Source organism: Notothenia rossii (assembly GCF_949606895.1).
Source record: "Notothenia rossii genome assembly, chromosome: 5".
In the NCBI taxonomy this organism is placed as follows: domain Eukaryota; kingdom Metazoa; phylum Chordata; class Actinopteri; order Perciformes; family Nototheniidae; genus Notothenia; species Notothenia rossii.
The window spans coordinates 41601758-41626454 of record NC_136903.1 but is presented as its reverse complement, the minus strand read 5'-3'; the positions used below and the strand labels follow the sequence as shown (position 1 = coordinate 41626454).

The 24697-nt window shown below is 41.0% G+C and overlaps 1 protein-coding gene across 2 annotated transcripts in view; it reads left to right on the top strand.

Moving 5' to 3' along the window:
• The first annotated feature begins 6 nt into the window (after positions 1-6).
• The window catches only part of LOC307041414 (synaptic vesicle glycoprotein 2B-like), an 84194-nt gene continuing 59503 nt past the window's right edge, over positions 7-24697 (top strand). The window contains exons 1-4 of one of the 2 annotated variants that reach the window (XM_079684811.1): positions 7-1209; positions 2061-2194; positions 2395-2484; positions 13251-13364. In XM_079684811.1, coding sequence (XP_079540937.1) covers positions 1110-1209; positions 2061-2194; positions 2395-2484; positions 13251-13364 — 438 coding nt within the window. In that variant the 5' untranslated portion in view covers positions 7-1109. The remainder of the gene's footprint in view (positions 1210-2060; positions 2195-2394; positions 2485-13250; positions 13365-24697) is intronic. The other variant, XM_079684812.1, reaches the window with a different exon arrangement.

Here is a 24697-nt window from a genome sequence, read left to right as displayed (position 1 = left end):
TAATTTTTCCCAAATAAGTTCAATATTTGTAATTCCTAAAAATGTGATAATCAGCGTAAAAGCATGTGGTTTTTCTCCTCAACTCAAACCTTTCATAAGGAGGTGCAGAGTACATTAGCTGGGTGTCCTAAATGTAGACATGCTCTCCTTTGTATCCGCCTTCACACAGTTGAAACCCCACAGATATTGTGAGCAGAAAGCGTTCACCTTAAGCATGTCCTGGTGTTGGAGTTCCTCTTTGCTCAACCAAAGCCCCAGATGTGTAACATTTCCTATTGCAACGTCTTTCAAAAGCTTTTTAATAAAGAAATCATCAATCAAGCTCCACACCATGCATATGCAGAGTGTGGTTCGGGTTTTATTGCTGTTACACAGCAGAGTGTTCTAACTCAGGCTCACTGTAGTCCACAGGGACACTCAGGCTGAGAAATGAGGTCACATCCTGAGCTCAGCAGAGGATGTGATGCAGAAAAGCTCGCCTTATCAAAAGATGTCATGTGTATGTATGTGCATGTGTGTGCCACACATCTGCACCCACATGTAATCATATTAATGCTTTTCAGTGAGTGTTTCTGGCATGTTATTCAAGCTTATTTCACACTAGAAATCTCTTATTTCCTCCTATAGAAACAAAGATGTACATACAGGATGTTACAGGCAGGTACAGGAAGGCAGGCTCTGAGTGACACAATTAAGGTCATGGTGCAGCAACTGAAGGAGACCTGGGGGAGAACTCTGAAGGCCTCTGGTGGACAGTTAGGGAATGACAATGGTAGGGTTCAAGGTGTGGGAGTGTGCCTGAAGACCAAAGAGAGTCAGAATGTGACGACTAAACCACTTTGCTCTCTGAGTTTCTGTTTGCTACAACATGACTTTTGGCACTTCTCGTAATGTTTGAAATAGGATATGTTCTGTCATTGCAAGATTTGAAAAAGTGGAAATACTTTTACAATGAAACATTTGTATGTTGTTTATAATTCAGTGCTCAGCTAATACATCTTAAAGTATTAGTTGTAATTATTACTCTTTCTCTGTCATTATTCCTCTGTTCTCTCAGTATTGGTGGCACAGTGCCCATCGTGTACTCGTACTTCTCCGAGTTCCTCCAGATGGATAAGAGAGGCGAGCATCTGTCCTGGTTGTGTATGTTCTGGATGATCGGTGGCATCTACGCTTCCTTCACCGCCTGGGGAATCATCCCCAGATATGGTAAGATCTAAAAGAGCTTAGTTAATTCAGCTCAATATACAGCATATTAATGCTGCTGGATAGGAAAGCAGCTCATTGCAGCTTCATACTTTCCTAATCCTTGGGTTAGACCCCAAAATTAGTCCTTTCATAGACAGAGTGAAGGAGGTGTTCAGTGTTGTTTTCTCAATGTAAAATGGACAACATTCAGTATCTCTTGCAAAATGTTCTCAGGAAGCAGACAGGTTGAGAACTGACTTTAAAGTGTCTGAGTTATGCAGTTATTTACTTAACGTTTCAACACCTAAAGGAAAGAAAAAGGAATACAGACAATGGATGATTTCTCTAATCTAATGCAATACATCATTTCTGCATGCTATAACACTTGAACTTTGCCATGGCTGCTCACTGGGTGGCCTTTTGGGGTTTTTGTGGCCATTTAAACATGGAGTTCTCCTCATGACAAACTGCCAGTTTGGAAAGTCTGTGGAAAATCATCTTCAGGAAAACATGTTGTTGGACATGCTGAAGATTAAGGTCATCATGTTTTGTTAGAATTTGTATTCTGATTTTACAAGTTATCAGTGCATTGTTTCCAGTGACCTAACACTGCTCCCCAACTAGTGTGTGTGTGTGTGTGTGTGGTGTGTGTGTGTGTGTGTGTGTGTGTGTGTGTGTGTGTGTGTGTGTGTGTGTGTGTGTGTGTGTGTGTGTGTGTGTGTGTGTGTGTGTGTGTGTGTGTGTGTGTGTGTGTGTGTGTGTGTGTGTGTGTGTGTGTGTGTGTGTGCGTGCGTGCGTGCGTGCGTGCGTGCGTGCGTGCGTGCGTGCGTGCGTGCGTGCGTGCGTGCGTGCGTGCGTGTGTGTGTGTGTAGGCTGGGGGTTCAGTATGGGCACAGAGTTCCAGTTCCACAGCTGGAGGGTGTTTGTCCTGGTTGCAGCTCTTCCTGCTATCTCCTCCCTGGTCGGTCTCACCTTCATGCCTGAGAGCCCCCGCTTCCTGCTGGAGGTGAGACTGCACACATCTTCATTCTACTCTAACACAGGACCAGCAACACCCATATGATGTCAAACAAACAATGTGTTACACATTTATACTTGATTGTGCATTGCTTGATATTTGGTACACGTGGCAATGCATACATGCAGTAACCTCGGCTCAGTGTGTGTTCTCATTGCTGTGTGTGTGTGCGTGTTTGTGTTGAGCAGACAGCCAAGCACGATGAGGCTTGGATGATCCTGAAGCAGGTCCATGACACCAACTGGAGGGCCAAGGGACAGCCAGAAAAAGTATTTACTGTGAGTACTGTATTTAGTGTATTTAGTATTTACTGTGAGTTGGGTCGGTTTTGGCGCAGTGGTTAGAGCGTTGGTCATCAGATCAAGGGGAACTACAGTTCAAAACCCGCCTCGGCCGCCACTGCGTCAGGCCGTTGTGTCCTTGGGCAAGACACTTTACCCGCATTTGCTCCTTTGGGTAATGTCCACAGTAATGACTCTTACATGTCAAATATGTGTAATGTAAAGCGCTTTGAGCACCTGTAAAAGCGCTCTAATAAAAAATGTAATGTATTATTATTATTATTATTATTATTATTATTACTACACATTGAATATGCATTTAAGAAACTGCTAATATATTATTTTGATATGAGCAAATGTTTACATTACATTACATTGCATTTAGCTGACGCTTTTATCCAAAACGACTTACAATAAGTGCATTCGACCAGGAAGATACAACCTTGAAGAAAACAGAATCATATAAGTACATCAGGTTTCATAGAGCCAAACATTTCAAGTGCTACTCAACTGGCTTTAGATAAGCATACCCTTTATTAGTATATAAGTGCTTTGTTAGTAATTCTATCGCTCGAAGTGGAGTCCAAAGAGATGAGTTTTCAGTCTGCGCCGGAAGATGTGCAAGCTATCTGCTGTCCTGATTTCAATGGGGAGCTCATTCCACCATTTTGGAGCCAGGATAGCAAACCCACGTGTTTTTGCTGATGGGAACTTGGGTCGCCCTCGCAGTGCGGGTGCAGCGAGCTGTTTGGACGATGCAGAGCGGAGTGCACGTGCTGGGGTGTAAGGTTTAACCATGTCCTGGATGTAGGAAGGGCCAGATCCATTCGCAGCATGGTACGCAAGTACCAGTGTCTTGGAGTGGATTCTAGCAGTTACCGGAAGCCAGTGAAGGGAGCGGAGGAGCGGCGTGGTGTGGGAGAATTGTGGAAGGTTGAAGACCAGACGAGCCGCTGCATTCTGGATGAGCTGCAGAGGTCGGATGGCACATGCAGGTAGACCAGCCAGGAGGGAGTTGCAGTAGTCTAGGCGTGAGATGACGAGAGCCTGGACCAGAACCTGCGTGGCTTTCTGGGTCAGCTGGGGACGTATCCTCCTGATGTTGTAAAGAGTGTATCTGCAGCAGCGGGTTGTAGCAGCAATGTTTGCAGTGAAGGACAGTTTGTTATCTAGCATCACACCCAGATTCCTTGCAGTCTGAGTCGGGGAAACAACAGAGGTGCCGATGTTGATTGTTAGGTCAAGAGTGTTTAGCATTCCAAATATTTGCAGTTATACTTCTCCTGCTCTTCCCTATTGATATGTTACCAAGCTGGTGTACATCATCTCAAAGGAGGGAACCTGAAGATTCATTTGCGATGCGGCCCTGCACTCTTTCTGTTTGTCCTGGCAATAAATCTGAAATAAAACGTGCTTAATCGACAATTACTGAGTATGCACTCTCCTGGCTGAAATCCTACCTCACCAACAAACACCAGTAGCCTGTACGACGAAGCCAGTTCAACAGACCCTGGATATGTTTGAGTTATCTGGCTTAACTAACCCTAACAAACGAGATCTCGCAAAGCGGTCGTACGACGCTGGTTATCAACTCGGTAACTCAACCCAGGGTTTCTCTGTCCGGTTGAGAGCGTGTTCACGTGAAAAGGGGCGGGGTTAGCAACATTTGACCAATCACAAACAGGGACAAGCATACTGACAGCGCAGCATCATACTTCATTAATGAAAAGTAAACTATCATGTTAGACAAATATGAAGAAGTTCAACTTTAAACATCCATGACTTAAACAGATAAACCAGGATAAAAGCAACATAGTTGTACCTGCAAGGTGAATACAGAACAGCTGAATTAAGTGTTTGAATTTGTACAATAGTTTTATGATATCACTGCCCCGTCTAAGAAACGAGTGGATCTGAATTTAATTACATTTGACTCGAGTGTTTCGTCAACTTAATGTGTTGCTTAAAATAATACTTCTGCATACAGTATGTGACACTTTAAGTGTTGCACTGCCAGATACGGCTCAAGAAGCTGACTCAGATAAGGACATACATGATACATTATGATGTGAGATGATGTGATATGAATGATAATGGGACACATCAACGTCTGTCGCGGACTGTACCTAATGTTACTTTTTTTTTTTTTTTTTTTTTTTTGACAAATGTTTTTATTGTCTTTTTTCAGTTACAGTACAAAAATACAAAACAAAACACATCAATAGGCACAACAATAGGCATATAAGGCACTTGAAAAAAAAATGCAGATATTAGTGGTATAGTGCTGGTTTGATAACTAACTGTTACATTGTGTTTTCCTACGAAACGTAAAGAATGAAAAACATTTTACAAGCATCCACATGTTCATGTGGACATCAGTTGTATCCCACATACAAGTATTTCCTCAATACATATTGTGATTTGTTAACAAAACAAAAAGCAACAAAACTAAATAAAGCAAGAACAACAGACTACCAAGCTGTCACGAAATCATCCCCCTCAAGAAACTGCATAAATGAGCCCCAAATCTTTACAAATGTGTTATATTTCCCTTTAATGGCATATGTAAGCTTTTCCAATGCAAGGCATTGCAGTAGCCCCTCAATCCAAATTCGTTTGCTTGGTCTATGAACAGACTTCCATGATAGTGCAATTTTATGTTTAGCTTCAAGAAGACAGAATATGACCATCTTCTTACAGCTATTGCTAAGCGTACAGCTTGTTGGGAAACGACCAAGAATACAAAGTTTGGGACAGAGTGGAAGTTGTTCCTTAATAAAGATGGATACAATTGTGATAACCTCTTTCCAAAAATCTTGAATGAGGGTGCATTCCCAGAGGCAATGAAACAAACTACCTTTATGAATACCACACTTGACACAAGTATCTGGCGTACTGGGGTAAATGCGATGCAATAATTCTGGAGTAAAGTATGTTCTCATCAACCATTTGTACTGGAGGAGTTTAAACCTTGTATTTATTGTTTGCACCTGGCATTGGAAGCATATATCCTGCCATTCTTCTACAGTTATATCTTCATTAAGGTCTGAACACCATGCCAATCTTTTATCCTCTGAAGATTCTTTTGTTGCATCTATGATAATCTGGTAAAATTTTGAAATTAATCCAGCTGCTCCATGTTGGTTCAGGACTGTCCTTTCCAAAGAGTTTTGCGAGGGAAGATTTACAGAGTTCTGTGTCTTTGTTATGAAGCTTCTTATCTGAAGATACTTGAAAAAGTGTTTAGGCTCAATGCCAAATCTTTGCTTGATCTCCATAAAACTTAAAAGAGTATCATTCTCATACAGATCTGAAATCTTCCTGATCCCTCTGTCTGCCCATAACTTGAAACCAAGGTCATTAGTACCTGGCGTGAAATTTCTGTTCCCCCAAATAGGTGAGAATTGGGATAGTGGAGCATTTTCCCCAAGATAATTTAACACTTCGTGCCATACTATCAGTGTATTTCTAACAAAGGGGTTTGCGGTGTGCCTTTTCAAAGTGGCTAAATTTGCAGAATAAATGTAGAGGTATAAGGGACCTTTAGAAGTTGTTGTTTCCTCCATCTTTATCCAGTGCAGTGGTGACTGATGGTCAAACCAATATGAGGCTGCTCTTAGTTGGGCAGCCCAATAGTATCCTTGGAGGAAAGGGAGTTTTAACCCACCTCTTTCATACGGTAAGTACAACAGAGTCATACGCAGCCTTGGGCGTCTATTGTTCCAAATAAAATTACAAAAAAGTTTTTTCATTTTGTTAAAGAAATTATCAGGCGGAGCGAGTGGGATGGATTGGAAAAGGTACAGGAACTTAGGAAGAATATTCATCTTCAAAACATTAATACGTCCTATCATTGAGAGTGGCAAAGATTTCCATCTGTTAATAGATTCCTCTACTGACTCAATCACTGGGTTATAGTTAGTTGGTATAACGGATTCTATTGTAGGTGTGATTTTAACTCCAAGGTATGTAAAGCTGTCCGTAATATTCCTAAAAGGAGTACTTAGTGGCGGATTCAGTCTCAGATTTTTTCAGAAAGAGAATTGTAGATTTAGATGCATTAACCTTGTAGCCTGAGAAGCTGCCATATGTTCCTATTAAAGTTAGTAATATAGGTATAGATTGTTTCAAGTCTGTCAAAAAAATAACTATATCGTCTGCAAATAATCCTATTTTATTCTCAATATTATTAATTTTGATACCAGTTATTTGAGTGTTGCTTCTAATTGCAATCGCTAAAGGTTCGATGGCCATAACAAAAAGATGGGGAGACAAAGGACATCCCTGTCTTGTACCTCTGGACAGAGAGAACTGTTTGGATACCATATAGTTGGTCATTACTGAAGCTGTTGAGTCATGGTATAAGATTTTAATCCACTTGAGAATATATCTGCCAATTCCAAAGCGCTGCAGCACCTCAAATAGGTATTCGTGCTCGACCCTATCAAAGGCTTTCTCCGCATCAAGTCCTATCACAGCCATATCAGATGTTTCTTGTTTGGCATGTATAATATTCATTAACCTACGAATATTGTGAGAGCCTTGTCTTTCTTTAATGAAGCCATTTTGATCTTGTGCAATAATATATGGCAAGTGTTTCTCTAACCTTCTGGCAAGGACTTTGGCTATTATTTTCACATCATTATTAATCAGAGAAATGGGGCAATAGGATTCACACTTTGTAGGGGGTTTCCCTGGTTTTAATATTAATGTTATAAGTGCGTTCCGTAATGATGGCGGCAGCTCCCCCTTCTCAAGCGATTCTTCGCACATGTTCAATAACGGAACCAACAGCATGTCTTTGAAGTTTTTGTAGATTTCAATAGGAATACCGTCCGGTCCTGGGGCTTTCCCTCCTTTCATACTGTCTATGGCCTCTGACAATTCAGATGCTACGATTGGGGAGTCAAGCTCCTCTTTTGCGTCCTCTGTCAGGACTGGTATTTCTATCTGATCTGGGAAGCTGTGAAGATTATGAGCTGAGGCTGGACATTCTGACATATACAATTTAGAGTAGAATTTTTGGAAAGAACTATTAATTTCTTGTGGATTAGTAATTGTTGTCCCTTCCTCTGACTTTATTTCTAAAATTGACCTTTCATTCTGCATTGATTTTAAACGCCAGGCTAGTAGTTTCCCTGCCTTCTCTCCTTGGTCGTAGAATGTCTGTTTCAGTTTCATTATGCTATTTAATGCTTTATTTGAGGACAGCTCATTATACTGTGCTCTTAGAATAGCCAGTCTCTGTCTAGTTTCTGTTGTATCATTAAGGTTAATTTCTATCTCTAGTTCTTTAATATCTTTTTCTAGCTCCAACAGCTTAAGGTTCTGTTTATTAGAGATACTGCTTGTATAGCTGATCATTTGCCCGCGTATATAGGCCTTGAATGCCTCCCACCTTGTAGATGCTGATGTTTGAGTAGTGTTCACTTTAAAGTAAATATCAGTATTGTCCCCGACAAAGGTTAAGAACTGTTTGTCATGTAACCATCGTGGGCTTAATCGCCACATTGTTAGACCCCTGGTAGCTGCTTTTACAGTGTAATTGACTAGTAGTAATGCATGATCAGAAATGACAATGCTTTTATACACTGAGTCATTAACATTGTCTATCATAGGCTTAGAAATGAGGAAGTAGTCTATGCGGGAGTAAGAGTTATGTGTAGTAGAATGACATGAATATTCCCGTCTGGAAGGATTCCTATTTCTCCATATATCACAGAGATTTAACTCACTCATAAAGTGTTGTATTGTTTTCCTACTCTGCATATGTGAGGTGTCCATACCTGATGACTTATCCAGTTTCGGATTTAGAGTACAATTGAAGTCCCCTGCCATACATATGTGGCCATGTAATGTTGATAAAGTCAGAAACAAGTTATTATAAAACTGTGCATCATCGTTGTTAGGCCCATATAGACATACTAGATTAATGTCTTGATTTAGTAAAGAGCCCTGGACGATAACAAATCTGCCTGCAGTGTCTTGTATGAAATTATAAACCCTTAATGGCACAGATGAGTGTATCAGTATTGCCACCCCTCTGGCTTGAGAGGAAAATGAGGCAGATATGACTTGACCTTGCCATCTCCTTTTTAATGGAATATATTCACTGGAAAGTAAATGAGTTTCTTGAATAAAAGCTATCTGCGTTTTGAGCTGCCTCAACCTAGACATTACTTGTTTTAATTTCACTAGCTTCCTAAGACCTCTAACGTTCCATGAAATCATATTTATTTTAGTATGACCACTCATGATGTAAACAGTAAACTAAGCTTGTGTAACCACCTTATTAACCATGCCTTATAATGAAATAAAAATAAAAAGTGTGCCTTTAGAACAAACAAATACAACAGGGAATAACAGGGGCCTCTCCTAAAGGAGGCAACAACAAGTAGACCTAGTCTAAACCCTGTGCAGCTAACCAAGCACATCTCCCCTCCCTCCCAAGTACCGGTTCCGATTTGACTAAGCTCTGATCCTCTTGAGGAGCAGCAAGCAAGCAACCAGTAGTTGTTATAACACTAAAAAGAAAAGAAAAGAAAAGAAAAAGGTCGGAGCTCGTTCCGACTACATGCATATTTATATTACGAATGGTAAATACAATGTTCATTTGTGACCTTGTATCAGTCTTTGATTATTAGCCCGAGAGGACAGATAATGTCTCTATACTCCAATTTCCAAGCTCGTCATCAATCAGTCCATTTTAAAGCTTACCAGAACAGATCAATGTCGATTTCTTTCAGTCAAAGTCATCTGAAAGCCCTTCTTGGCGCGTTTCAGCTGGCGACTCTTTCTACACGTCTGGATTGGTATTCACCTTCTTCATCTTTAGGATGAATTCTTCAGCCTGGGATGGGGAAGTGAAGAAGTGCCATCTTTTGTCGTGTAGAATTCGCAGTTTTGCCGGGAACATAAATCCATATTCCTTGCGCATTTGGCGCAGACTTTGTTTCACACCATCAAAAAGTTTCCGTTGTTTCTGGACTTCAGTGGAAAAATCAGGAAAAAACATGACACGGCTATCCTCAACTGTGATGTCTCCTTTCAGACGTGCTGCTTTCATTACTCGATCTCTGTCTCGATATGTGAGGAATTTCACCAGAAGAATCCGTGGTCGGGTTTTATCCGACCCATCCTGCTCCCGGGTCTGTTGCGGCGTTTTCCCCAGTCTGTAGGCTTGCTCTATATTCAATGGCTGTCCCGTTTCAATGTCAAGCACCCTGGGAAGCCATGTCATTAGGAATGTACGGGCATCTCCACTCTCCGATCCTTCGGGTAGTCCAACCAACCTCAGATTGGTGCGGCGTTGTCTGTTTTCCAGCTCTTCCATCTGTGAGATGAGCTTCTGGACTGTTTTCTGCGTAGCATTAGCTTGGGTTGCTAGCGAAGCGATCTGGTCCTCCGCTGTGCTAATGCGGGTTTCTGCCTCTGTGAGCCTTTCAGAAAATGCCCCGATAGCTTCTTTTATCTCTCGGTTGGAAGAAACCACTTCATGTAGTTGTCCAGAAAAGTCATTTCTCATGGATTGTATGGCTGCTAAGATCTGATTCTCATCATGGCTATAGTCCACCTGGGCTAGCATCGTGCTATCGCTAGGTGTCTGTTCGTCCGTGATGTCCTCGTGTAGAGTTCCAATTTCTGTCTTTTTATCGTCTTTCTGTCTTCTCCCTCGATTTTTCGACATTATCCGAAATAAAACCTATATTGGCAAATGTTTTCGGTCACAAGTAGCTCGATTTGGATACTAAATATGGTAGAAATATATTAATTTCGTCGGAGCCTCGCCCCGCCCGACCTCTCAGCTGCGTGTCATAACCGGAAACCACCTAATGTTACTTTGATCCGGTTACTTTCTTAACGCTAATGTAATAATAGTGAAATTGCTCTGAAGATGGGAGGTGATATTCTATTAATTTTCACGTTCACACAGTCTGTGATTTTTGCCGGCCGTCTTTCCTGCAACGTCAGTTTAAACTGTATTTTTCTTTATCCTGTAGCATGACTTGATAGCTTTAAACTCCGCAAACAGAGCTCTGATTGGTCAGCAGGCGGTGCTTTCAGAGCAGGTTAGGTGTTCAGCATCAGTTACCATGGAGATCTATCCCGGTAAGAAGTGAACCAGCGTCGCAAATCCTGCTTCGTAGTACAGGCCACAGTTCATCCATATCAATATCTGCACTTCCTCCACCACGCTCTGTCCCGAGGCGTCCCCCAAGGTTTGGTGCTTGGTCCCCTCCTTTTCCTCCTCTACATGCTCCCCCTTGGTAAAAATAATCTGTCGACACAGCCTTCAGTTCCACTGCTATGCTGATGACATCCAACTTCACATCTCCAGAAAGACAACACAACCCAACTCCAGACTCACCAACCGTCTCTTAGAAATCAAATCCTGGATGCAAACAAACTACCTTCAACTGAACAGCGACAAATCAGACATCATCATCTTTGGCCCCACATCCCAGAACTTCAACCTCACTCTCGACAACTGCAGTAATTTTTGACAGCCGGTTATTTTTATGCAATTCTAAGTCTGTTTAGAGTCTAGCATGGTTTCAAGGCAGGTCACTCAACAGAAACTGCCCTCCTTGCTGTCACTGAGGAACTGCACACTGCTAAAGCAGCATCCCTCTCCCCTTTCATCATCCTTTTGGACCTGTCTGCTGCATTCGACACGGTGAATCATCAGATCCTCCTTCGCACTCTCCAAGAAGTTGGAGTTTCAGGCTCTGCACTTTCCCTCCTCACCTCATACCTCAAAGACCGTACCTACAGGGTTACTTGGAGAGGGTCGGAGTCCGACCCTTGTCAAGTAACTACAGGGGTCCCTCAGGGCTCTGTTCTTGGTCCCCTCCTCTTCTCCTTGTACACAAACTCGCTCGGATCAGTCATTAGCCCGCATGGTTTTTCATACCACTGCTACGCTGACGACACCCAATTAATTCTGTCCTTTCCCCGCTCAGAGACCCAGGTCGTCACACGCATCTCTGCTTGTCTAGTTGATATCTCTCAGTGGATGTCTGCTCACCACCTCAAGCTCAACCTTGACAAGACTGAACTGCTTTTCCTTCCGGGAAATATTTTGTCCCACTCTTGACCTAACAATCAACATCGGCACCTCTATTGTTTCCCCGACTCAGACTGCAAGGGATCTGGGTGTGACCCTAGATAACAAACTGTCCTTCACTGCAAACATCCCTGCTACAACCCGCTGCTGTAGATACACTTTTTACAACATCAGGAGGATACGTCCCCAGCTGACCCAGAAAGCGACGCAGGTTCTGGTCCAGGCTCTCGTCATCTCACACCTAGACTACTGGAACTGGCTGGTCTACCTGCATGTGCCATTCGACCTCTGCAGCTCATCCAGAATGCAGCTGCTCGTCTGGTCTTCAACCTTCCTAAAATCTCCCACACCACGCCGCTCCTCCGCTCCCTTCACTGGCTTCCGGTAACTGCTAGAATCCACTTCAAGACACTGGTACTTGCGTACCATGCTGCGAATGGATCTGGCCCTTCTTACATCCAGGACATGGTTAAACCGTACACCCCAGCACGTGCACTCCGCTCTGCATCAGCCAAACAGCTCGCTGCACCCGCACTGCGAGGGCGACCCAAGTTCCCATCAGCAAAAACACGTGGCTAGTTGAGTAGAACTTGAAATGTTTTAGCTCTATGAAACCTGATGTACTTCTATGATTCTGTTTTCTTCAAGGTTGTATTTTGTTGGTCGAACGCACTTATTGTAAGTCGCTTTGGATAAAAGCGTCAGCTAAATGCAATGTAATGTAATGTAATGTAATATATCAACCCTTTAAAATAGGTGATAATAACACATGTATTCTGCCTGCAAAACACTGCATGATTATTTTTCAAACTGGATGGCATTACTTTACATTACAGTTAGCTGACATGTTTGTCCAAAGCATTAGCTTAAAGCGTTAGTTAGTCTCCCTCCGAATAAGCTAACAGGACATTTTGCAGCATTATATTCCTCATGTTTTCTAGTTTCATATCATCCCAGGTCAAAAATGTATTCTTGCTTTAGAATGAGCCCACTAAAGGCTCTAAAAGAGAGGTGGTTGCCTGCATGATCGCCAGTCACATTTTTAAGAGGTTAGACTAGAGTGAATAAATGATAGCTGAATTCCATTTAGCTGTTTCAGTTTCAAGGTCATGGCAGTGTGCAAACTTTCTAAATGTGGCACTGTCAGGGCTAACTCGGACACCTGAATATAAACAGAGACATTGTTCAAATTAGTGGTAGCATTGGTGGTATTCATAGTGAAAGTGTCTGTTATGAAAATCCAGCACAGCAAATGAAGCAGAACACTTTCTTCATCTTCTGGTGAAATTTCAAACATGCATATAAACAGGTACAGATAATAGTGTTACACTGCTGCTACCCACAGACACAGTATAGGCACTGTATCTGGTCATATCCAGCCATTATCCACATCATCTTAAGAGATTAATTGAGAGGTGGTCAATCCAATAGTTTCCAATAGTGTGCACCCGTAAAAGGGCATTAAGTAGGATTCAACAGGTGTATCAACATTTCTGACATTATGAGTCTATAACAATATGAGTGTTCTGGTACATGGTTTCTTCCAAAATGTTGACGTTGATAAAGGGTAAGTCAAACATTCCACATCCCAAAGATGTTTGTAGTCCCGTGGTTAATGAAGGGAGCTTGGTCCACCAGGAGAAGCCTCTTAGACAAATATGTTCTTTTTAACTCTCCTTCCTTTATATATTTTCAGGTGACCCATATCAAGGCACCTAAGACAGCAGAGGATGAGTTTATTGAGATTCAGAGCGCTACAGGAACAGCTTTACAGCGATGGGCTGTACGCTCACTCACACTCTGTAAACTGGTAAGTACTGCACACACAATAGAGTAGAGATAAGGTCTGAAACATGTTGGCCCAGCGTTAGGTTAAGTATGAGTACATACAGTCCTCCACTAGCTGTAGCTTGACAGCTGTGATCGTTGACTATTGACTCCTGTTATTTTTTCACATAGTATTCTATAAAGGTTAGCACATTAGCTAAGCATGTACACTCTCTAGACCAGGGGTAGCCAACGCGGTGCCCGCGGGCACTAAGTCGCCCGCAGGGGGGAAATTGGTCGCCCGCGTGCATGTTCTAAAAATAGCACAAGTCACCATGGAGCTCCGTCTAAAAAAATTATTGAATACATTTTTTATTTTTAAAATGACAATATTGAATATAACATTTTAAAAGCACACAATTTGTATGTACATATGTAAGTGAAATGGAGATTTGGTGCGTGAAATTGAACTCTGACCCCAGATAGGTTCAGAGTTGATACTTCTACAAGCACTATGGTAATAATATGCATTCATTATGACAATATCATACTATTATAGGAGTGTTCTATAGTGTGCTCAAAAAACAACTACAGAAACACTAACTATTATACTACAGTAGTACTATTTAAAATAATATAGTCTTAATACAGAAACACCAAAAAAAACACTATGGTAATACTTTTACAAACACTATATAATAATATGCATTCACTATGACAATATCATGCTATTACTATAGGAGTGGTCTACAGTGTGTTCAAAAAACAACTACAGAAACACTATATATTATACTATAGTTATACTATTTAAAATAATATAGGAATACTACAAAGATCTAGATACATAGTATTACTATTGAAATATTATAGGGCTACTATAGCTAGTAAAATGGCACTACAGAAAAGACTATAGTAATACGATAGCTGGTGAAAAATACTATAGAACTCTACAAACTTACTATAGGATACTATACAACTCTTATAGTATACTATAGTAATACTATAGTTCATTTTCGTAAGGGGGCACCACCTGTAGCTCGCTCTCACTCACACACACACACACACACACACACACACACACACACACACACACACACACACACACACACACACACACAGCAGTGGTGAGGATCTCAGCCTGCCACTGACGTTCAACCAGAAAACATCGCAAACAGAGATCACAGCTCCTCATATCTTTTCAGAAACTGGACAAAAGTTAAACAAGTACAAACCACAGACTGTCTGTGTCATGGTGAATACAGTCGCTGGTTTATTTATGTCTTTAGGCCGTTGTTATGAGTGTGGAATGAGCATATACAACGTTAGCTTTGCCTGGTCGACCCAATCTCCATTCAGAAAACAAGCATTTTAAAAGGTTTTTCGCCTGCCGTTTTGTCTGCTGACTTGTCAAGCATTAATTCATTTCATTTCATTTCATTTCAAACCTTTATTTAGACAGATTAGTCCCTTGAGATCATCGATCTCATTTACAAGGGAGACCTGCATCATTTAGTTCCACATGAAACATAAAAACAACATACAAACAACAGAGGATATCATATTTACATATTCAACATTTACAAATACCCAGAGTGTCAGAAAGCATTTCATTTAGACATGCCTTAAATACATTCAAAGAAATAAAAATGCTCAATTTCAATTTTGCCTGTAGACTGTTCCAAGCAAGTGGAGCTGCGCACATAAAAGCTGTCTTACCTAAGACAGTCCTTACTCTTGGCACATCTAACAAGACTATATCCTGTGATCGCAGACAATAGCTGCTTGCAACTTTCTGCTTTATCAATGAACAGATATAATACGGGAGTTTGCCCAACATAGCTTTATAGATAAAAGTGTACCAGTGACTGAGCCTCCGTACAGTGAGTGATGGTAAACCTGCCTTGGTATACAATGTACAGTGATGAGTAAGTGCTTTACAGTTAGTGACAAATCTCAGAGCACTATGATACGCAGCATCTAGTTTGCTTAGGTAGTTGGCAGGTGCATTCATATACAGCAGATCACCATAGTCCAGCACAGGTAAAAAGGTCACAGTGACTAGCCTTTTCCTGGCCTCAAGCGAGAAACAGGACTTATTCCTGAAAAAGAAACCTAGCCTAACCCTCAGTTTTTTAAGCAGGTTATTGACATGAAGTTTAAAAGAGAGACAGTCATCAAGCAAGATACCAAGGTATTTGTAACAGGCAACAACTTCAAGTTTTGTTCCTTGCGTTGATACAATATCTAAAACAGGCTCTGGTGACTTTTTAGCTTTTGAAAAGAGCATTATCTTGGTTTTATCCACATTTAAAAGAAGCTTTAGTTCAGAGAGCTGAGTCTGAATAATGTTAAAAACAGCCTGTAATTTAACAACCGCCTCCTGAATGGAGGTACCTGCACAATACATCACGGTATCGTCCGCATAAAAATGTAAAGTAGCTTCATCCACATTTTCACCTAAACTGTTGATATATATGGAGAATAAAAGTGGACCTAAAACAGAACCTTGAGGAACACCATTAGCAATGTTTAACCACTCAGAAGACAGCCCATCAAAGTGAACACATTGGGACCTTTCAGAGAGGTAGTTCACAAACCACCCCACTGCATGGCTGGATATGCCAGTACTGAGTAGCCTCTGTTTTAAGACACGATGATCAACGGTGTCAAACGCTTTGGAAAGGTCAATAAACAGAGCTGCACAACTCTGTTTATTATCTAGCATACTAGTAATATCATTTACCACTTTCATTGTTGCAGTGATGGTGCTATGTTTCTTCCTGAAGCCTGACTGATGTTTAGACAGGATATCATTTATACATAAAAACTCCTTTACTTGTTCACTCACAAGTCGTTCGAGCACCTTAGCCAAAACTGACAATTTAGAGATTGGCCTATAGTTATTTAAAATAGTTGCCTCCCCTCCTTTCAGTAGAGGCAGGACATAAGCAGACTTCCATACTTTAGGAATTGTATTTGTGCTGAGGGAGAGGTTAAAAAGAGAAGTAAGAGGTGGAGCAATAAAATCTGCAGCTATCTTTAAAAAGAAAGGTTCTACGTTGTCCGGGCCAGCCGGTTTCTTAGGATCTAACTTGGATAAAGCTTCATGGACAATACCAACAGTTAAAGGAGTAAAACTGAAAGGGTTTTCCAGACCACATTGTTCAGAGTCAAGGACTGGAGCGTTCACAGAAGCAGAAGCACAGTCAGTGACAGAAACAAACAGAGAGCCACAAGAGACAAAATGCTTATTAAAGCAATTTAGCATGGTGGCCCTGTCTGATATAATGCCAGATGCTGTGGTGAGGTACGGAGGTAGCTCATTTGGGATATCACCAGTGGAAATCGATTTTATGGCTTTCCAAAATTTACTAGGATTATTCAGGTTTTCTGTGGTAACTGACAAATAGTACTTTGACTTAGCACTTTTGACATTTGAAGTAAAGCTATTCCTTAGCTGCCTAAAGCGTAGCCATTCTACCTCTGAGCCTGATTTCCTAGCCTTTGCCCAGGCATTGTTTCTCTCATGAAGGAGACTGGACATTTCAGCAGAAAACCAGGGATTGTTTCGTCCCTTCACTCTAAATTTACGCAGAGGTGCATGTTTATCTATAATTTTTATAAAACCAAGATAAAAATAAGACCATGCAGTTTCTACATCAGCACACAGATCGATTTTTCCCCAATCAAAATCAAACAGATCATGTAAAAAACCCTGCTCCACTAAGTGTTTTTTATCTCTCTTTGTGATGATGCGTGGTTTAACTTTTTGGACCTTAGTGTCCCTAATTGTGGCTACAACACAGTGGTCACTCACATCATTAGCAAATACTCCCACAGATGAGTATTTATATGGAACATTTGTTAAAATTAGATCAATTAAGGAGGATTTATTTGGGGACTTAATATTTGGGCGAGTAGGACTGTCTATAATCTGAGTAATGTTCAAAGAGGTACACAGGTTTTTAAAATCCTCTGACACAGAAGTTAACCAATCCCAATTAAAATCACCAAGCAGCACTATTTCCTTGTAGGAAAGTTGAGATAACAGTTTTGCCAATGAAGATAAGGAGTCCTTGACAGCCGAGGGGGCCCTGTAGCAACCCACCACCATGACCTGTTGACCCTTTGTTACTTCGACATTCACAGCTAAAAATTCTAGTTGTTTACTAACAGATTTGGAAACCATTTTTGTTACACAAAACTTATTTTTCACATAAATGGCAACGCCACCACCTTTTTTAGGACGGTCAGTGCGATATACATTGTAACCATTTATGTAAATGTCAGAGGCCAAGATCGATTTGTCTAGCCACGTTTCTGATAAGACAATGACATCAGCATCAGTTGAACTCGCCCAAATACGGACAAAATCTAATTTAGGTAACAGACTGCGCACATTTAAATGAATTAAACCTAACCCCGATCTAGAACTAAAATCAGCAGGAGTAGCTATTTGACTAAAACTACCAGGTGGACCCGGATTTGGCTGTACATTTCCTGATAGTAACAACAATAAAAATACCAAGCACCTTTTCCTCTTAATCAACACACATACATTTTCAGCTGTTCTAGAGTCACCAGCAAACTTCGCAAAAGTGAGATTAGAGTTCAAAAAACAATTCTGAAGGACCATTGTGGCAGGCATGTGAGAAAGACAGACATTTGACGAAATGAATGTCCGCGACCGCGACAATTCATGGTTTTTACTAAACGGTATCAGTATGTTGTTACTTCGGCATCATTTGGAAACGTGTATTACAACTTAATCACGGTAAAATATGTTCATTTTGTTGTAGTTGTAGCTCCCGAGCCAGCGCGTCTTGTTTGAATGATGCGAGTAAACACAGCTGGCAGCAGCGGTGAAACTCTTCTTCTTCTTCTTCTTCTTCTTCTCTTGCTTTTGGCGGATTGCAAACAACTTAAAAGGTGCATACCGCCACCTACTGTACATGAGTATGCATCATCACATCATTCCAACTCATTAACCTATGTTCTAATCAAAATAAAATACAAATAAATTAATAAAACCATTAAATAAATAAAACAAAACAAAACAAATCTATGTTCTTTCCTGACCTAATGTTAAATTATTTTTCCTACCCCAGTTTCACTCAAAAATGTAAACAGTGCCTTTCTGGTAGCTTTTACTCCCTCTCCTTTTGTTCCCAAAACACCAACCACACTCCACTCCCTCTCTGCCTCTAAGACTTTAGCCTTTAATTGTTCTCTTTCCGCTTTATAGATGTCACAATTTAACAATATATGTTCTACATCTTCTTTTACTGCACAGTTCCCACACTTGTTACTGTCACTTTTCCCCATGATATACAGCGTACTATTCAAAGCCGTGTGATTTATTCGGAGTCTAGCCATCATGATTTCCTCCCTTCTGTTTCTTTCTTTATGAATATTAATTGAAATTGTATTTTGTACTTTGTGATAGTCCTTGCCTTTCTGGTCTTTCTCCCACCTTTTCTGCCAGATCTCCATCCCTTTCTTCTTAATGACTGCTTTTCCTTCTCCTTTACCAAGTTGAACTGGTAGTGTTATTTGCTTTTGTAGTGCAGTTTTTGCTAATCTATCAGCACACTCGTTCCCTTTCACCCCCTCATGTGCAGGCACCCAGCAGAACTGCAGATCTATGCCGCTTCTGTGCAGTCTTAACAGGCTATGATTCAGTTCTATGAGAATGTCTTCTCTAGTAGTTGTTGTTGATTGTATGCTTTGTAATATGGACAATGAATCTGTACATATAACCACCCTATCTGGTCTGACCTCTTCAACCCACTGCAATCCTATTATTACAGCAAGCATTTCTGCTGTATACACTGATAATTGATCAGATGTTCTTTTTAAAATAGATATTTTAAAGTCTGGGATGTATATGCCAACTCCAACACGCTCTTCCTTGTTCTTAGAGCCATCTGTATAAATTTGTAGGTAATTGTAGTACTTTTCGTTCAGATACATACTTGTTTTAATTCCCACTTCATTTATTTGCCACTCTTTTTTCCTTTCTATGATATTCATATCTATGTTAGCTTCTGGGAACAGCCATGGGGGAACACTGCTAAATGGAGTTGCTTTGGCAAACGGGATATTCTCCACTCCATATGCCCTCGTTCTTTCCTTACTCGTCCAGCCAAACCCACGTCCCTGGAATTTTGCATATTCCCAGCAATCCTGTAATATTCTGTTTGGAATATTTCCTTCTCCACTACCTTGTAGTCTGACCCAGTATGTCAGAGCAAGTTTCTCTCTTCTGATCTCCAGAGGTGTCTCTCCTGCTTCTATCAGAACTGCATTAATAGGGGATGACTTTATTGCTCCAATACACAGCCGCAATGCTTTATATTGTATTCTATCAATTTTTAAAAGCGATGTTTTTGCTGCTGCTCCATATACTATACAACCGTAGTCTATTGTGGACCTCATAATTGATCTGTAAATGTCTATTAATGCTTGTTTATCTGCGCCCCAGTTGCATCCAGCTCCAGCTCGCAATACATTTAATACTTTTTTGCATTTAGTTTTCACTTGATTAATATGCATTTTCCATGTGTATTTGCTATCAAACCACAGTCCTAGGTATTTGAACTCATTCACCTTTGTCATTGGACGCTCATATAGTGTTAGCTGTTGGCCATCAATCTTGCGTTTGTTTGTAAATACCATGTAGCATGACTTGCTTTCTGACATTTTGAATCCCCAGTTATATGACCACCTCTCCACTTTTGTAATCGCTCTAGCTATATTCTCCATTACGTATGGGGCATTTCTTCCCCTCATCCAAATAGCCCCATCATCTGCGTACAGAGCCGATTGTATGCATGTGTCTAAGCATGTAAATATATCATTAATCATGATGTTAAATAATATTGGACTGACTGCACTCCCTTGGGGAATACCATTTTCTATTTCAAAATAGTTGGAAATATCTGCTCCAACCTTTACTCTAAATGTCCTGTCTGTTAAAAAGGCCCTTACCCAATTGTACATTCTCCCTCCAATACCCATTCTACCCAATTTGATCAGTAACCCATCCCTCCACATAGAGTCATACGCCTTTTCAATGTCAAAGTACACTATTGCCATTATCTCTTTCATTTTCAATGTTTTTTCCACATCGTTACTCACTCTTACTAACGCATCTATTGTGGACCGCCCTTTACGAAATCCGCTCTGAAAACCACTCAGCAGCCCTTTCTGTTCCAGTACATGTAAGAGCCTACGGACAATGATCTTTTCCACCATTTACATAGGTGTGATGTAAGAACTATTGGTCTGTAGTTACTAGGGTTAGCTGTATCTTTCCCTGGCTTATTGAATGGTAGCACGATTGCTGTTTTCCACACACTTGGCATATCTCCTTCTCTCCAGATTTTATTGAAAAGACTCAACACCATTTTCATAGTTTCCATAGGTAATTGTCTAAACATAGCATAGCATAGCTGGTCTTGTCCTGGGGCTGTATATCCTGTACCTTGTAAGGCTATTTTGAGTTCTGACATTGTAAATTCCACGTCCAGAGCCGACCTATTATCCTGTCTCTTCTCCTTCACGTTTTCATTCTCTGCTAGTAACTGCTGTTTTTGCTGCCTATGAATATCACTGAGATGCTCCCCACTATGTACTGCTGCAAGTGTCCTTCCTAACATATCTGCCTTCTCTTTATCTGTCACTGCCAGCCTCTCCCCATCCACCAAGGCTGGAATTTTAATGGATTTCCTTTTCCCACTCATCCGCTTAAACATGGACCAGACATCACCCAATTTAACTCCTCTGCCAATGGTAGAACAAAATTCTCTCCATGTTCTCTTTTTTGTATATTTAATTGTCCTTCGAGCAGATGCCCTTTTCCTTTGAAACTCTATAACATTATTTTGCGTCATGTTTTTCTTTAATTCTCTAAATGCATTATTTTGCTCTTTAATAGCCCTGCTGCATTCCTCATTCCACCATGGCACCACTTTCTTCCTACCCTTGATTGTTGTTTTGGGTATACTGTTCTCTGCTGCATTCAGTATATCTTGCGTTATTTGGCTTGTAATGACCTCTATGCTTCCCTCTGATGTTAGCAGGTGTACCGACTCCTCACACCATATCCTACATTTCCCCCAATCAGCTTTAGCAAAGCACCACCTGGTTATTACACCTCCTTCCTGCATATATACATTAGTATTCATTTTAGTAAGCACTGGATAATGGTCACTTCCTACAGTGGAGCTATTCAAAACAAACCATTCGCATGTATGAACCAAACAGTTTGACACTAATGTCAGATCCAGGCATGAGACTTTCCCCCTGTGTACATCTACTCTTGTGCCATGTCCATCATTAAGGCATACTAGTGTTCTTTCCTCCAGCATTTCTTCCACTATATTTCCGTTACTATCTGTATGGTTGCTGCCCCATAGACTGTTGTGTGCATTGAAATCACCACACCAAACTTCCTTCCTATGTTTATTGCCTGCTATTTCTTTAAATATATCAGTGGTTAGATTTTTACATGGGTTGTATAAATTCATTATCCTAATGTTATCTTGTTTCCTAGGGTTGCAAATTTCCACTATAATACACATATCATCCGGAGATTGCACCTCCCTATATACCACACCATCTTTGAGAAACATGGCAAACCCTCCACCATTTTGACTATTAGCTCTATCATGCCTTATACAGCTAAATCCTGGAATGACAAAGTCTTATTGAGGTCGTAACCAGGTTTCTTGCACACATATTACCTCAGGGACCACCTCTAGCTCATATATATATTTCTTGAATTCTTGACCATTAGCTATGAGGCTTCTTGCGTTCCACTGTAGTATGTGCAGAACCATGATTAAGGATCCTGATTTTCATTTTCCCAAGCTCCATTTATAGCTAACATTGCATGTATCTGATCTGCTTTAATATCTTTCATGTCTATGAATTTTCCAGCTGCCTCCACAATGGCTTTGATTCTATCACTTTTCTTTTTTAACTGTAATGCAACATTTACAGTATGGCATATGAATACCACAAAATTCACCTTTTTCACTCCTAGAACATCATCATCCTCTTTACTCTTGGTGGCGCTGTGGGGTTGGATTTGAAGATTACTTTTTGGTGTGTTCCTGCCATTTTGTATTGTAATGCTCTGCTCCATTACACTAGGGGTCTTATTGATTGTTATAGTTCCCCTTACTTTCTTTATTGCTTCTGCGTATGAAACTTTGTTTGTAATCTTAACCCTCTGCACCTCTCTGGCCTCTCTCTGCACTTCACATCCTCCAAACGCAGCACTGTGATCTCCTCCGCAGTTACAACATTTAACCTTTGCATCCTTTTCACATTTTCCATACTCATGTTTTCCTCCGCATCTCGCACACCTTAGCTGCCCTTTACACTGCTGCGCTGTGTGCCCCATTCGTTGACATGCGTAACACCTGAGAGGTTTGGGAATGTACTCCCTAACAGTGAAGTTCAAATATCCCATTTGTACTGCCTTAGGTAATGTTCTCTCAAACTGAATGAGAACTGATAATGTTTCTTTGAATGTGCCACCCCGTTTGCTTTTAAGCCTTGTGACTTCCACTACTTTACCTCCTTTTAATTCACTTTTAATATCTTCCACTGACATGTCCAATGGTACTCCTGAAATTACTCCTCTCAGTTTTGCCATTGCTCCTGGTACATGCGCCTTCATTTTCTCCCCATTCAGTGAGTTCATTCCCAGAATCTTTTCCTGCTGCTGTTTGTTATTGGCATGTATCAAAACCCGCTTGTTGTTCATGAATTTAGCAAATTTAATTTTTCCAATCTCTTTTTTAATTGCTTTGGTAAGTTTAATCGGGTGGTAATGCCCACCATCCTGATTGAATTCTATTACAACTTTCCACTCGTGTTATAGTTCTTTATCCAACATTGCTTGGCTGACACTTTGACTGATTTTTGATTTTTTTGCTATGATTAGCCTTGTCGGCTTCACCCGACCAATCCGACCACCTTCTAGCTCTTTCTGAACTATCTCTTTCTTTCAAAGATCTTTTCTTCCTCGCAGCTTTGGATATCATCCATTCCATATCGTTTCTTTGGCTACCATCTGAGCTGGTTGACATGATGAAACACTCAATGTACAGTTTATGCAAATCCGCCAAAAAATAACAGTCCAATGCTACCGTTTCTGTATGTATCCGAGTTTTCCGATTCTCTCTGAGCCTTCTGTCACGCGTCTCCGACTTCACTTCCACTTCCGGGTTGTTCGTCCGCTCCCTCAGCGGTGAAACTCAAGCGATTAGAGCGAAGTCGCGTCCGGTGTGAACGCAGCATTACAACGACCCCTGATAGATCTCGCGAGAATGTGTATAAATATAGATACATTTTAATAAAAAAACAATGGGGTTGCTATAGCAATGGTAAATCATTGTTAATAATTATTGTGAGGAATAATTAACATTAACATGTGATCAGACAGTCCTTCACATACAGTAAATTAATATGTATTCTGATTATTGTTAATAATAATATTATCATTAAAGGTGAACCGTGCAATTATGTTATTCAGGAAGTTTGTATCAAACAAGTAGCCCTTCGTATTACTCAGTACCCTTGAAGTAGCCCTCTGTGACAAAAAGGTTGGTGACCCCTGCTCTAGACTGTTGACCACAGGAGTAGATAAGCTATGATAGCCTCCTTCTTATTAGACCCCATTTACACGGGAGCACAAACGGACCGAATTCGTTATCAAAAAAGTATTCCGTTCACACGCATTCGGCTCATTTAACGTGTCCGTTCACACGAGACCACTGGAAACGCTGTAGTACATATGCCGGGCCTGTAAGTGGCGCTGGACTTCTGCCACAAAATACACCAAAAGCAGCGAAGAAGACCCCCGAGCATGGTTGCCATGGTTGCCCTTCTGTTTATTCTCCGCAGTGGATTTAGCAACATGTAGTTCATTTAGTTCTCCATGTCCACTTGTTGCTGATGGTTGTGGTAGAGGAGCTGTAGATTTGAGAGACAGCAAGCGCATTTCGTGGCATCTGCGGGCAGTGGCAAGTACTTCCGGCATCTGCCACAGAGGCCGCTACTCCGTGGTATCTGTGGCAAGTATATGCCACAGATGTGGTATCTGTGGCAAGTATATGCCACAGCCACAACTTGCCGTGGCAAGTAAATGCCACAACCATGCCACAACTTGCCGTGGCAAGTATATGCCACAACTTATATATGCCACAACTTGCCGTGGCATGTAGGCTATATGCCACAACTTGCCGTGGCAAGTAAATGCCACAAGTTAAGAGTTAAGAGAAGGTTTACGGTAGCTGCCACTCGCCTTCCGTGGCAAATGCTGATATTTAAACCCGTATTTATCGCGTAAAATGTCGCTGT